Source organism: Panthera onca, chromosome A2 (assembly GCF_046562875.1).
Source record: "Panthera onca isolate mPanOnc1 chromosome A2, mPanOnc1 haplotype 2, whole genome shotgun sequence".
Classification (NCBI taxonomy): domain Eukaryota; kingdom Metazoa; phylum Chordata; class Mammalia; order Carnivora; family Felidae; genus Panthera; species Panthera onca.
The window spans coordinates 17,146,126-17,159,377 of NC_138340.1; the positions used below are offsets into that span (position 1 = coordinate 17,146,126).

The following is a 13,252-nucleotide window of genomic DNA, read 5'->3' on the forward strand; positions in this document are numbered from 1 at the left end:
GAGGAAAATTTCTATACAATTAAACTGCTCACAGTTCTCCAGGGCTTGTCAGTTTTACATAATAAAGTCTAAAGAGTTTCCTCAAATTACCTGATTTGGTATCCTCACTAACTTCACTGTCCTGCTCCTTCTCACTATGTTTTTCATTTTCTCCATCTTGTGCTTTATCACCTTCATCTGTTTCGTTTTCCCCTTTGTTTTCTGCCTGAACGAGGAGGTATAAAAGAAGAGAACAGAGAGTGAGCAAAAAAACCCAGTCCTTCAACTAGTGATATTATCTAAGAGTAACAAAAGATTCCATTATTTTGGGCAGGGAGTGCACTAGGGCCTTGGAGGCCCAAGGGCCTTGGAGAGAAGAGCTAGAAATCAATACATTCAAAGAAACACCTTTCACTACCTCCACACCTGAGTGCTCACATGTTAATAGGCCTCCACAACACACAGTCCCTGCACTCTTTGTGCCCTGTGCTATAAAGCCAGGGTCACAATGTCCAAAGGAATGGCATGGAAATTCATTTATGTTATTTACTGGTTAAATAGAGAAATACTTAATAAACAAATGAATTACTGATTACCTGTCCAAAAGAATCAAGAGCATTTAAAATGTACATTATCAACCGAGAAGATGGAATACTGCCAAAATTAAAAGCTGACAAAGCCTTTAATACAGTCATTTGCTAATGGTTTTTAGTAAGAGCCACAATAGGGCATCAGTGATTATGCTCTGGGGACTGAAAACTTCAATTCTTCTGGTTAGAATTTGGTTTCATTTACTGACTCTGAAATCCTTGTGACTTTGGACAAATCATGTAACATTGTCTATAAAATGAAGAGATCATCATTGACTTGATGAGACTGTTTAGGAACTAGATGAATTCACAAATGGAAAGTACAAAGCACAGTATGTTGAACAATGTAAGAATTATAATTAATTTTACTCTTATCCTCATCCTGTCCTTATCTATATACAATTTTAAAACAACACACGTAATCAACACCTTAAATCGCATATTGTATATGTTCACTCAAATACTGAGTGAATGCTCATCAAGGCTTCTAATCTTATCTTTTTTAACTGAAGTATAGTTGATGTAAAATGTTATATCAGGTTCAGATTTACAACACAGTTGACAATTCTACACATTACACAATGCTAACTATGATAAATCTACTTCCTGTCCATATATTATTACAGTACTGACTATATTCCCTATGCTGTACTTTTCAGCCCTGTGACTTATTTATAACTGAAACTTGTACCTTAATCCTCCTTTACTTATTTTGCCCATCCCACTAACCCCCCTTTCCCCTCTGTCAATCACCACCTTGTTTTCTGTATTTATGGGTCTATTTCTGATTTTTTGGTTTTGTTTTGTTTTTTAGATCCCATATAGAAGGTTTTTTTTTTTTAATTTTATTTTTTAAAATTTACATCCAAATTAGTTAGCATATAGTGCAACAATGATTTCAGGAGTAGATTCCTTAGTGCCCCTTACCCATTTAGCTCATCCCCCTTCCCACAATCCCTCCAGTAACCCTCAGTTTGTTCTCCATATTTATGAGCCTCTTCTGTTTTGTCCCCCTCCCTGTGTTTATACTATTGTTTCCCTTCCCTTATGTTCATCTGTTTTGTTTCTTAAAGTCCTCATATGAGTGAAGTCATATGATTTTTGTCTTTCTCTGACTGATTTCACTTAGCATAATATCCTTCAGTTCCATCCATGTAGTTGCAAATGGCAAGATTTCATTCTTTTTGATTGCCGAGCAATACTCCATTGTATATATATACCACATTTTCTTTATCCATTCATTTATCGATGGACATTTGGGCTCTTTCCATACTTTGGCTATTGGTGATAGTGCTGCTATAAACATGGGGGTGCATGTGTCCCTTCGAAACAGCACACCTATATCCCATGGATAAATGCCTAGTAGTGCAACTGCTGGATTGTAGGGTAGTTCTATTTTTAGTTTTTTGAGGAACCTCCATACTGTTTTCCAGAGTGGCTGCACCAGTTTGCATTCCCACCAGCAATGCAAGAGATCCTCTCTCTCCACATCCTCGCCAACATTTGTTGTTGCCTGAGTTGTTAAATTTAGCCATTCTGACAAGTGTGAGGTGGTATCTCATTGTGGTTTTGATATGTATTTCCCTGATGATGAGAGATGTGGAGCATTTTTTCATGTGTCAGTTGGCCATCTGGATGTCTTCTTTGGAGAAGTGTCTATTCATGTCTTCTGCCCATTTCTTCACTAGATTATTTGTTTTTTGGGTGCTGAGTTTGATAAGTTCTTTATAGATTTTGGATACTAACCCTTTATCTGATATGTCATTTGCAAATATCTTTTCCCATTCCATCAGGTGCCTTTTAGTTTTGCTGATTGTTTCCTTTGCTGTGCAGAAGCTTTTTATTTTGATGAGGTCCCAGGAGTTCATTTTGTTTCCCTTGCCTCTGGAGACGTGTTGAGTAAAAAGTTGCTAAGGCCAAGATCAAAGAGGTTTTTGCCTGCTTTCTCCTTGAGGATTTTGATGGCTTCCTGTCTTACATTTAGGTCTTTTATCCATTTTGAGTTTATTTTTACTTTTGTGTATGGTGTAGGAAGTGGTCCAGGTTCATTCTTCTGCATGTTGCTGTCCAGTTTTCCCAGCACCACTTGCTGACAAGACTGTCTTTATTCCATTGGATATTCTTTCCTGCTTTGTCAAAGATTAGTTTGCCATACGTTTGTGGGTTCACTTCTGGGTTCTCTATTCTGTTCCATTGATCTGAGTGTCTGTTCTCGTGCCAGTAGCCCATATAGAAGTTAAATGTTAACGGTAGTTGTCTTTCTCTGACTTATTTCCTTATTCTAATACCCTCTAGGGTCTATCCATGTTGTCGTAAATGGCAAGATTTCATTCATTTTTAAGGCTGAGTAATAATATTCCTGTGTGTGTGTGTGTGTGTGTGTGTGTGTGTGTGAGATACATACTTCTTCTTTATCCATTCATTTATCTGTGGACATTTATGTTGCTTCCATATCTTGGCTACTATAAATAATGTTGCAGTGAACATAAGGATGCACAGATCTTTTTGAATTAGCATCTTCGTTTTCTTTGGATAAATACCCAGTAGTGGAATTGCTGGATCATACGGTGGTTCTATTTTTAACTTTTTGAGGAAGCGCCACAGTTTTCCAGAGTGGCTGCACCAATTTACATTCCCATCAACAGTGCACGAGGGTTCATTTTCCCCACATCCTTGCTAACACTTTTTGATACTAGCTTTTCTGATTGGTGTGAGGTGGTATCTTGTTGTGGTTTTGATTCGCATTTCCCAGATGATGAGTGATACTGGGCATCTTTTCATGTGTCTGCTGGTCATCTGTATATGTTCTTTACAAAAATGTCTATTCAGGTCCTTTGTCCATTGTTAAATCATGTGCCCCTGATCTTGAAGAGGCTGTAAAGTTCTATATTGCCTCACTCACCTTGTGTTTATAGCCTCTCTGAGTCAGAGATCAAGTCACAAACACATGGGGCACTTTGTTGCCTTCTGCACATTAGCTTCAGTGTCTCCTCCATGCCAGTGGAATCTTCGATTCCCTCTCCTCTATTTCAATTTTTATATAGTTCTACCTGCTTTTTAAAACCTACTTCAAATGTCGCCTTCTGATTAAGACTTTTCTAACTATTTTCCTGCTGGCAGTTAAATCTCCTACAAAATTCCTTAGTATTCTATAGTTTTCTTCTGGCACAAATATAGGACCCAACCCTATAATTCAGTATCTGTAAAAACCACAATTTTGTATTCATTTCCCCAACTGTGCCTAAAAGGGATATAAAAGAAGAGGCTCAGGAGTGGATAAATCTTCCTCGAATGAGTAAGTGAAAAATGTCCTATGTTATGCTTTGTGAAAATTATACCTTATACCAGCAAAATCCAAATGGCTGACAGAATCATCTGTAGTTCCCTGAGAGGGATCAAAGACAAAAGACAAAATAAACCCAAACCGTTATGCTACGAAAGGCATGCTCTCTCTGTGTCTTTTCTGTTGTAGAAGAATTCAAACAGACTTTCACCTTTTCAGGCTGCTGAACATCGGTATCTGTTTCCATTTTTTCCTCCTCAGCCCCTTCTACGAACAAAAGAATAAGAACAAGTAACACAATATGGAAAAAAGGTAAAAGCTTTCACACAGCTGTATCTGAAATACAACTATGTGCACTAATGAGTCTCACAACTGTATGGCTCACAGAAGTCCAGCATAAAACACAAACGTCATGATTGTATTAATTTAAAGTTCAAAAACAGATGAAAGTAATAGTGTTAGAAATCAGGACAGCAGTTAACCAAGGAAGGGGTGGGCAAGCAAAAGTGGGATAAAGGAGGGGCCTGAGGTGCTGGTAATGATTTGTTTCCTGATCCTGGGGCTCTTTACATGAATGTGTTTAATTTGTGAAAATGCATGGAGCTGTCCAATGAGGGCTTTTATTTTCTGTAGGTATAAAAATAAAAACCTCAAAAACATTTCAAGTAAAAAAGAGCAAAAAAAAAAAAAAAAAAAAAAAAAAAAAAAAAAAAAAAAGCCCCAAATAATTTATTTAACCAATGCTTAATGAGTGTGTGCATGTGTGTATCTTTTTAATTTTTTTTTAAACATTTATTTTTGAGACAGAGAGAGACAGAGCATGAACGGGAGAGGGAGAGAGAGTGACACAGAATCTGAAACAGGCTCTAGGCCCTGAGCTGTCAGCACAGAGCCTGACGTGGGGCTCGAACTCACGGAGCGCGAGATCATGACCTGAGCTGAAGTCGGTCGCTTAACTGACTGAGCCACCCAGGCACCTCTGTATATCTTTTTTTTTCCTGTATTATCTTTTTTTATGTTTATTTATTTTGAGAGAAGACAGAGACAGCGTAAGTGGGGGAGGCGCAGAGAGAGAGGGAGAGAGAGGAGCCTAAGCAGGCTCTGAGCAGAGACTGACTCGGGGCTCAAACTCATGAAACTGTGAGATTAGGACCTGAGCCAAAACCAAGAGTCAAATGCTTACCCGACTGAGCTACCCAGGCGCCCTGTGAGTATATATTTTGAGTCAAGCACTGGAGAAATACTGCAGAGCTAGGTATTCACTGAGCATCCAGAGCATCACATACTGGCCAGAGAAGACACAAACCAACAAGTCTACCACATACATGCACGCATGAGACCCTGTGAGAAGCACAGAGGGCACAACCGTTTCAATCAGGGAAGGATAGATGGTTACGTGAGCATTTTCTAGGTGGACATGGTTGACAGGGTGGGTAATACAAATATAGAGAAGGACATTTCAAGGAAAGAGACTGAAAGACTCAAGGGTGCCAGGGAAATGTCGTTGGTGATGACTTTCAAGGGGAAGGTAGATAGGAAAAATCAGCAGGGAGATAATGCTGGTAAAGGTCGCATGAGGAAGAGCCCTTAATGTGGTACTAAGGGAGTCTTAACTATATCCTATAGGTAAGAAATTAATCAAGATTTCTAAAAAACAAAAACAGTATAATCAGAAATGTGCTGACAACTCAGAGCCTGGATCCTGTTTCCGGGTTCTGTATGTCCTTCTTCTCCGCCCGTTCCCAGCTCTCACTCAGTCTCTCTCTCAAAAATAAATGAACATTAAAAAAAAAAAAAAACCCAAAACAAAAACAAATATTTTACATATGATGAGGGTTTGCTGTGGTTTTAAATAAAAACATCTAAATAACCTACAGCTTAAATCTTTATAGTATCCTCTTATAAATGATAAGACTAATAATATTTATCATCAATGAGAGTATTTAAACATATTTAAACAAACATACTTAAAACTAACAGTGTCAAAGTTATTGAAAAGGAAAATCCCTCTTGCTCTAAGTCTTGCAGGTGGAACCAGACCTCGCTTCCAGAATTCTGACTGACCAGGAGCTCCAGGGGATATGGTAGTTTGGGATGTCATGAATCTCACATAAGGTAGAAAATTACAACCTTCTAAAAAATGCCAAAAGGCTACAGTACCAGAAGTGAGACCAGAGTGTGGAAGAAGTGGGGCCAGGATCTATAACTTGGATCCTGTATCTGGGATCAAGTATTTGGAAAACTGGAGGGGAAGGGTCACACCCAGACATATTTGCTTGTAGTAGCTCACCATCAGGAAGCTGAGCCCTGGACTAGCCAGCTCAAGGGCAGAGAAAAGAAGCCAGGATTCCTACACAGAGCCAGCCATAGGGTTGGCCAATGGGATCTCAAGCCAATGGCAACAACCCCTAGCTATGAGAAGCAACATCCTCTGCAGATAGTCTTTCCAATCCCAATTTTAGCCGTTTAGAGCAAATGCCAAGAAAGGAAACCACCAAGACTGGGCAGAAATATTAATCAACAGTTTTAGCACTCAAGGACTGCCAATAGGAGATCTGAATCCCGAACCTTGGCACAGCCATGGATGCAACAGATAAGTAAAAGAGAGAATCGTAAAGATCTCTAACCAACAAAAAAATATTAGAGATATGCAGAGATTTTTTAAAAAACCCTAAAGATCAAAAGTTTTTCTAAATGCTTTATCCTTCAGGCCAGTTGTCTGCAGAGGCAAAAAACCAAAATGAAACAAGACACCTGGGTGGCTCAGTCAGTAGAGCGGGCAACTTTGGCTCAAGTCATGATCTCACGGTTCAAGAGTTCAAGCTCCACGTTGAGCTTGCTGCTGTCAACACAGAACCCACTTCAGATTCTCCATCCTTCTCTCTCTGCCCATCCCCTGCTTGTGCTTGCAAAAATAAATAAAACATTAAAAACAAAATAAAACCAAAAAAATTTTTTTCTAGAAATGAAGTCAGAGAAAACAGATTAAACTGGGTGAGAAGAAAATCACAAAACTATAAAACACATCTAAAGAAATGATCCACACAGAGACTACTGAGATGGGAAATATGAAAGCATGAAAGCTAAGCTAAACAAAATCAACAGAGGCTTTCTTCCATAATACAGCCATCAAAAATAGAGCATTATTAGAAATAAAGGGTGACAATGTATGAGAAAAAGGTTTAATTCACTAGAAAATGATTAACTTTTTATACTGTTAAACCTAATAAAAGAGTGTCAAATGTGTAACACCCAAACTGATAGAATGGTAGGGCGGAAATGAAAATGTGCCTCACAACAGGGATTTGAACATACTTTTCTCAATTTCAAGCTCATGTGGAACGTTAAAAAATACTGATCACAAATTAAGTCAAAAAGCAAGTTTTAACAAATTTTGAAAAGTCAATGACACACAAGCCAAGGTTTCTCACCATAATACAATAAAACTAGAAGTTTAAAATATACATGTAATTTCTCTGTGCTTAGAAACAGAATTTTGGAAATCAGTAAATATAGCACGAAAAGGGAAATGTAAAGTCTTCTTAAACTTACATTAGAAAAGAAAAACATGCTCAATGTTTACACATTGTGTTCTTGATAAGCAGGAAAATGGTAACAGAATATAGAAGGTACACAAACAACAAGAAAAAAATCAAAGAAATATAAAGCAAAAATACAACAGAGATAAAACATACACAATAGAGAGAATCAATATACCCCAAACTTGGTTCTTTGAAATAATAAAGGCAATAAATCAGTGTGACACATCGGGAAAAGAGAAAGAAGTCACAAAATAATTATATTACGACTGGAAGAAAGGTCCTAACTATTAATAAGTCAAAACGGAAGTGACAAAGTACTACGAAAACTTTAATGCCGAATAGAAAAATTAGATTAAATGAAGAAATTACTGGGGCACCTGGGTGGCTCTGTCAGTTAAGCGTCCAACTCTTGGTTTCAGCTCAGGTCATGATCTAACGGTTTTGAGTGCAAGCCCCACATCAAGCTCTGTGCTGACAGTGAGGAGCCTATCTGGAATTCTGTCTCCCTCTCTGCCCCTCCCCCACTCGTGCTGGCGCGCTCTCTCTCTCTCTCTCTCTCAAAACAAACAAATGAATGAATGAATGGACAAATTATTAGAAAGTATTTTACCAAACAGATTCAAGAAGAAAAAGAAGTCCTGAGGAGTCCCATAAAAAAACAAACAAACAAACAAAAAAAACTGGAATAATTAAAAAATTTAAACAAAACCACCACAGGTCCAGATGTTTTTACTGGGGGAGTTCTACCAAACTTTTAGGGAAGGGAGGATTATAATGTTACTTAAACTTTTCTAGAGAAAAGAAGAGAGAATACCCCTCCCCATTCTCTGAGGCTAGTATAACCTTGATCCACAAATCAGATACAGACAACAAATAACGAATATTAGAGGCCACTAGGCTAAATCTCATTCATAATCACAATGAAAATCTCCTAAGCAAAAAATCTGAAAACAGAACATGGCAGTGTATAAAAAAGGCAATACATTATGACAAAATAATAGGATAGTATCGGAAAAGTAATTTAAAATTTATAAATCTGTAAGTTTATAGACTTATTTGATCACACCCATTAAGTGTCTGATAAAACTCAGTATCTTTCATGACAAGCTCTTGGAAAACCAGGGATACAAAAGAAGTTCCTGAGCCCTCAAAACTGTTATCGATAATCCTAAAACGAATGTCATCCTTCCTGGAGAGATGCATACAGTATTTCCTTTGAAATCAAGAGTAGGACATGGGTAACAGTATTACTATTTCCCTTCAATACTGCCATGGAAGTTGTAGCCCAGAGTGTCATTTAAGAAAAAGAAGAAAAGTAGTTATGATTGCAGAGAATAAAACTGTATACCTGAAAAAATCTGCAGAAAAGTTACTAGAAATAATCACAGGGTTTAGCAAGGCGGTTAGCTATAAAATTAACATACAAAATCAACCACATTTCGTATGTTAAAAATCAATTCCAGGTAAAGACACATGAAAAAACAAAAGCTAAATGGTATCTTAAAAGTGGTAATCATAAAATAAAGGACTAACTTTGGTCAATTAAAATTAAAGATTTCTTTTCATTAAAAGATGCCAAAAGGAAAGAACATGTAACCGAATGGTAGAAAACACATGCAGTACAGCAACTAGATCAATAGATCAGATTTCTAAAGGAAATCATAAAAACTATTAAAAAGTGACCAAATAACAAAAATAGCTGTGTTACAGAATGATATATGTATGCCCAGTAAATAGAAGATACTCAGATCAGTTATACAGAGATGTGTAATTTGAAACCACTATGGACTTCCAGCCTCCAGAACAGAGACATAAGTGTTGTTTATAAGGCAAATAAATAAATAAAACCACAACGGAATGTCACTTTATACCTACTATTATCAGCAGAGATTAACACTAGAAGTGTATGATCAAGTGTTGCTGGATGAAGTGTCAAGTGATACACTTGCTTTGGGGACAAAACCCAGAATTTCCTAAAACCCTGTAACTCACAGATTGATCCACAACAAAACAAGTTATACAAGAATAATCAAGGTTCAATGTTCAAAATATTCAATGCTCTAATGTTCCCTTATCAAAAAATTTGCCTTATGAAAAAGCGATACCCGAATTAAACGGAGGGCTGAGTGACTCCCACTCCTTGTCTCAGTTGTGGCAACTAGTCCACCAAGCACACGTCAAGGAGCAGTGGTGCCCTGTGGGGCACGTACAAGGTTGGACACGTGTCTGAGAACAAACAGGAACAAACCAAACTGCCCACCAGTAATAGAAGAATGGATGATTAAACAGGGCTATAATCACACAACAAAATATTTTACAGCAGTGGATATAAATGAACTGTGCCTATGTGGATAATGTAACTACATGGATATGCACTGAAAACATAATAGTAAAACAAAGTCTCAGAAGTCTAAATAAACCATGTTTTATAAAGCTGAAAAACAAACAAAATTACACCTAACATGTTAAGCGCATCTTTCATCTTTTTTTTTTTTTTTCTGGGCAGTGAGTGGCAAGAAAGCAAGAGACAGGGAGAGAAAATCTTAAGCGGGCTCCACATCCAGGACGGAGCCCGACACGGGCTCAATCTCACAACTGTTAGTTCATGAACTGAGTTAAAATCAAGAGTCAGACACTTAACCGACTGAGCCACCCAGGCGCCCCAAGAACATCTTTTCTTTGTGATACAAGTCACTTAAAAAGTAGTAGAACAAGATTCAAAATTTAGGATTCTTAGTGCTGGCGGCAGGAAGGTGAGAAGATAAGGGAGAAAGAGATGAAAATTACTGCGAATGCTCTAGTTCTTAGTTCAGATGAAATACGTAACACGCATTAAGACACATTCAAATATTAACAATGAAGAGATGTGAACAAAAACCAAACACAGGTGGGGTTAAAAAAAAACACAACAAAACACCCTAACTTCCTAAGTTACTATTAACTGAATGTGCACTGGGCCACCTTTGCTCAGTCAGCTTAATTACAGACTGGGTATTATGTGGGAGAAATGCAGTATTTTTTTAAAAAGATAATCTGCTTTTAAATAACTACCCACAACCTACAGCTCCAGATTCTAAAAGATTACACACTCCCCGTGTCTACTGTAAGGCAAGTCCAACTTGGTATTAACTCTTTTAATTAGCTAGGAGTCCAAGATGAACAGTTACATAATATTAATATTTATTCACATAATGGTGGTACAGTTAAAGATACCTTCTCTAAGGGGAGAAACCTGAAGACAAGCACTCAGACCTTTAACAAGACATCTATTAAGAGGTAATCATGAGTTGTGTATTCCTCAAGATGCTATGTGGAGGAGTATGTAAAGTGGTTTCTATCCTACAAAACATTTTTTCAAGCTGCTTTCAGACATCTTGGAAAAAGAAACGCAAAACAACAGCTTCTCTTTGGTCTGAATTCTGGTTGGAACTGTAAATGCTTAAGAGGCTGCAGTCCCTCACATATGCCATGTCATCTTGTTGATGTCTACAAAGTAGATGATTGGAAATCTTTCCCTACAAATGTGTGGTCTGACCCATGTCTGCAAAGATAAATGAAGAGGATACTAGAATGAATAAAATAAAAATCCCAACTTAAGCAAGTAGACACTTAACATAAACCAGTGGACCATGCGCCAAACATAAAAAGGAGGAAAAAATAAAAACTCCTTTGACTTGTAACTGAGCTATGAGGGGAATGCCCGGTCAGCTAGGGGAAAATAACATCATAGCTCACAATCAGACCTTATGCTAGAGCAAGGGCTCTGTAAAGAGCAGACAGACAGTAACTATGCTCAGATCTGCAGGCTGTGTAAGTCTTAGCTGCAACTATTCACTTCTGCCATAGTACCACAAAGTCAGCCATGAAAGCAGCCTGAAGATGAATGAGCATGGTTGTGTTTCAATAAAACTTTACAGACACTGAAATGTGCATGTCATATAGTTAGTACGTGTCAAGAAATAACATTTTTCTTTTCATTTTTTCCAATCATTTAAAAATGTAAATACTACTCTTATTTATTCTGGGCTAAATAAAAACAGGTGGCAACCTGGATTTGGCCCAAGAACCAAAATTTCCTAGCCCCTGCTCCAGAAGAAAAGGGTGAGTTCTGGATCCAGACTGTCTCGGTTTGAATCCTGTCTCTGAATTTACTAGCTGAAACGACCCTGGTCAAGCTACTTAGCTGACAAATGCCTCATTCTGTTTATCTACAAAAGAATAATAATAGTTCATAGTGCTAACGATTACATTATTTCATGCAAAATGCTAATAACTGGCTCATAGTAAGTACTCAACAATATTATTATTAATAAATACAGTAGGCTGGACCCCAGACTTATCTATTAGCATAAGCCCTTGCAGTGGCCTTTGGCACCGCCTCAGTGACAACAACAGAGGGCTGTCATTCTGCCCTGAATTTCCAAAGGTCCTTCCCAATCTGGTATGTCATCTGTGACTTCTGGTTCCTGTGACTTTTTTTTTTGGTTGCTGGAAGCTGATTTTCTTTTTTCAAAATTTTATTTAAACTAGTTATTTAATATATAGTGTAATACTGGTTTCAGAAGAATTCAGTGATTCATCATATATTAACACCCAGTGCTCATCTTAACAAGTGCCCTCCTTAATACCCATCACTCATTTAACCCATCCCCCACCGACCTCCTCATCAATCCTCAGTTTGTTCTCTATCATTAAGAGTCTCTTATGGTTTGCCTCCCTCTTTTTTTTTTTTTTTTGAGAGAAAGAGGGCACAAGTGAGGGGCAGAGAGAGAGAGAGAAGCGGTGCTCACCCAGGGCTCATGTTTTTACCTGAAGCGGGGCTCGTGCTCACCTGATGCGGGTCTCAAGCTCACCGGAAGCAGGGCTTGAGCTCACCCAGTATGGGACTTGAACTCACAATTTGTGAGATCGTGACCTGAGCCAAAGTCAGATGCTTAACAACTGAGCCACCGAGGCACCTCCTCTTTTTTTTTTTAAGTTTATTATCTTGAGAGAGAGTGCGATCAGCGTGGGGGCAGAGAGAGAGAACATCCCAAGCGGACTCCTCATTGTCAGCGTGGAGCCCAATGTGGGGCCCCAACTCACAAGCCTCAAGATCATGACCTGAGCAGAAATCAAGAGTCAGACGCTTAACGAACTGAGCCACCCAGGTGCCCCCACCCAACTCTTTTTTCCCCTTTCCCATATGTTCATCTGTTTTGCTTCTTAAATTCCACATGAGTGAAATCATGGTATTTGTCTTTTTCTGACCTACTTATTTTGCTTAGTATAATACATTCCAGCTCCATCCACATTATTGCAAATGGCAGTATTTCGTGTATTTTGATGGCTGAGTAATATAGATATACACACATACACACACCACATCTTCTTTATCCATTCAACACCCGATGGGACACGGGCTCTTTCTATAGTTCAACACCCGATGGGACACGGGCTCTTTCCATAGTTTGGGTATTGTTGATACCATAAACACTGGGATGCATGTACTCCTTCAAATCTATATTTGTATCCTTTGGGTAAATACCTAGGAGTGCAATTGCTGGATCATAGGGTAGTTCTATATGTTAACATTTTGAGGAACCTCCATACTGTTTTCCAGAGTGGCTGCACCAGTCTGCATTCCCACCAACAGTGCAAAAGTGTTCTCCTTTCTCTGCATCTTCGCCAATAGCTGTTGTTTCCCGTGTGGTCAATTTTAGCCATTCTGACAGGCGTAAGGTGGTACCTCATCATGGTTTTGGTTTGTACTTCCCTGATGATGAGTCATGTTTAGCATCTTTTCATGTGTCCATTAGCCATCTGGATGTCTTCTTTGGAAAAATGCCCATTCATGTCTTCTGCCCATTTCTTAAACT

The 13,252-nt window shown here is 38.3% G+C and overlaps 1 protein-coding gene across 4 annotated transcripts in view; it reads right to left on the reverse strand.

Annotated features, from left to right (window-relative positions):
* SMARCC1 (SWI/SNF related BAF chromatin remodeling complex subunit C1) overlaps positions 1–13,252 on the reverse strand; it is a 173,046-nt gene that overhangs the window by 46,727 nt on the left and 113,067 nt on the right. For all 4 annotated transcript variants that reach the window (XM_078443122.2, XM_078443121.2, XM_078443124.2 and 1 more), the window contains exons 22-23: positions 4,064–4,119; positions 91–205 (exon numbers count right to left, since the gene is read on the reverse strand). In XM_078443122.2, coding sequence (XP_078299248.1) covers positions 91–205; positions 4,064–4,119 — 171 coding nt within the window. The remainder of the gene's footprint in view (positions 1–90; positions 206–4,063; positions 4,120–13,252) is intronic.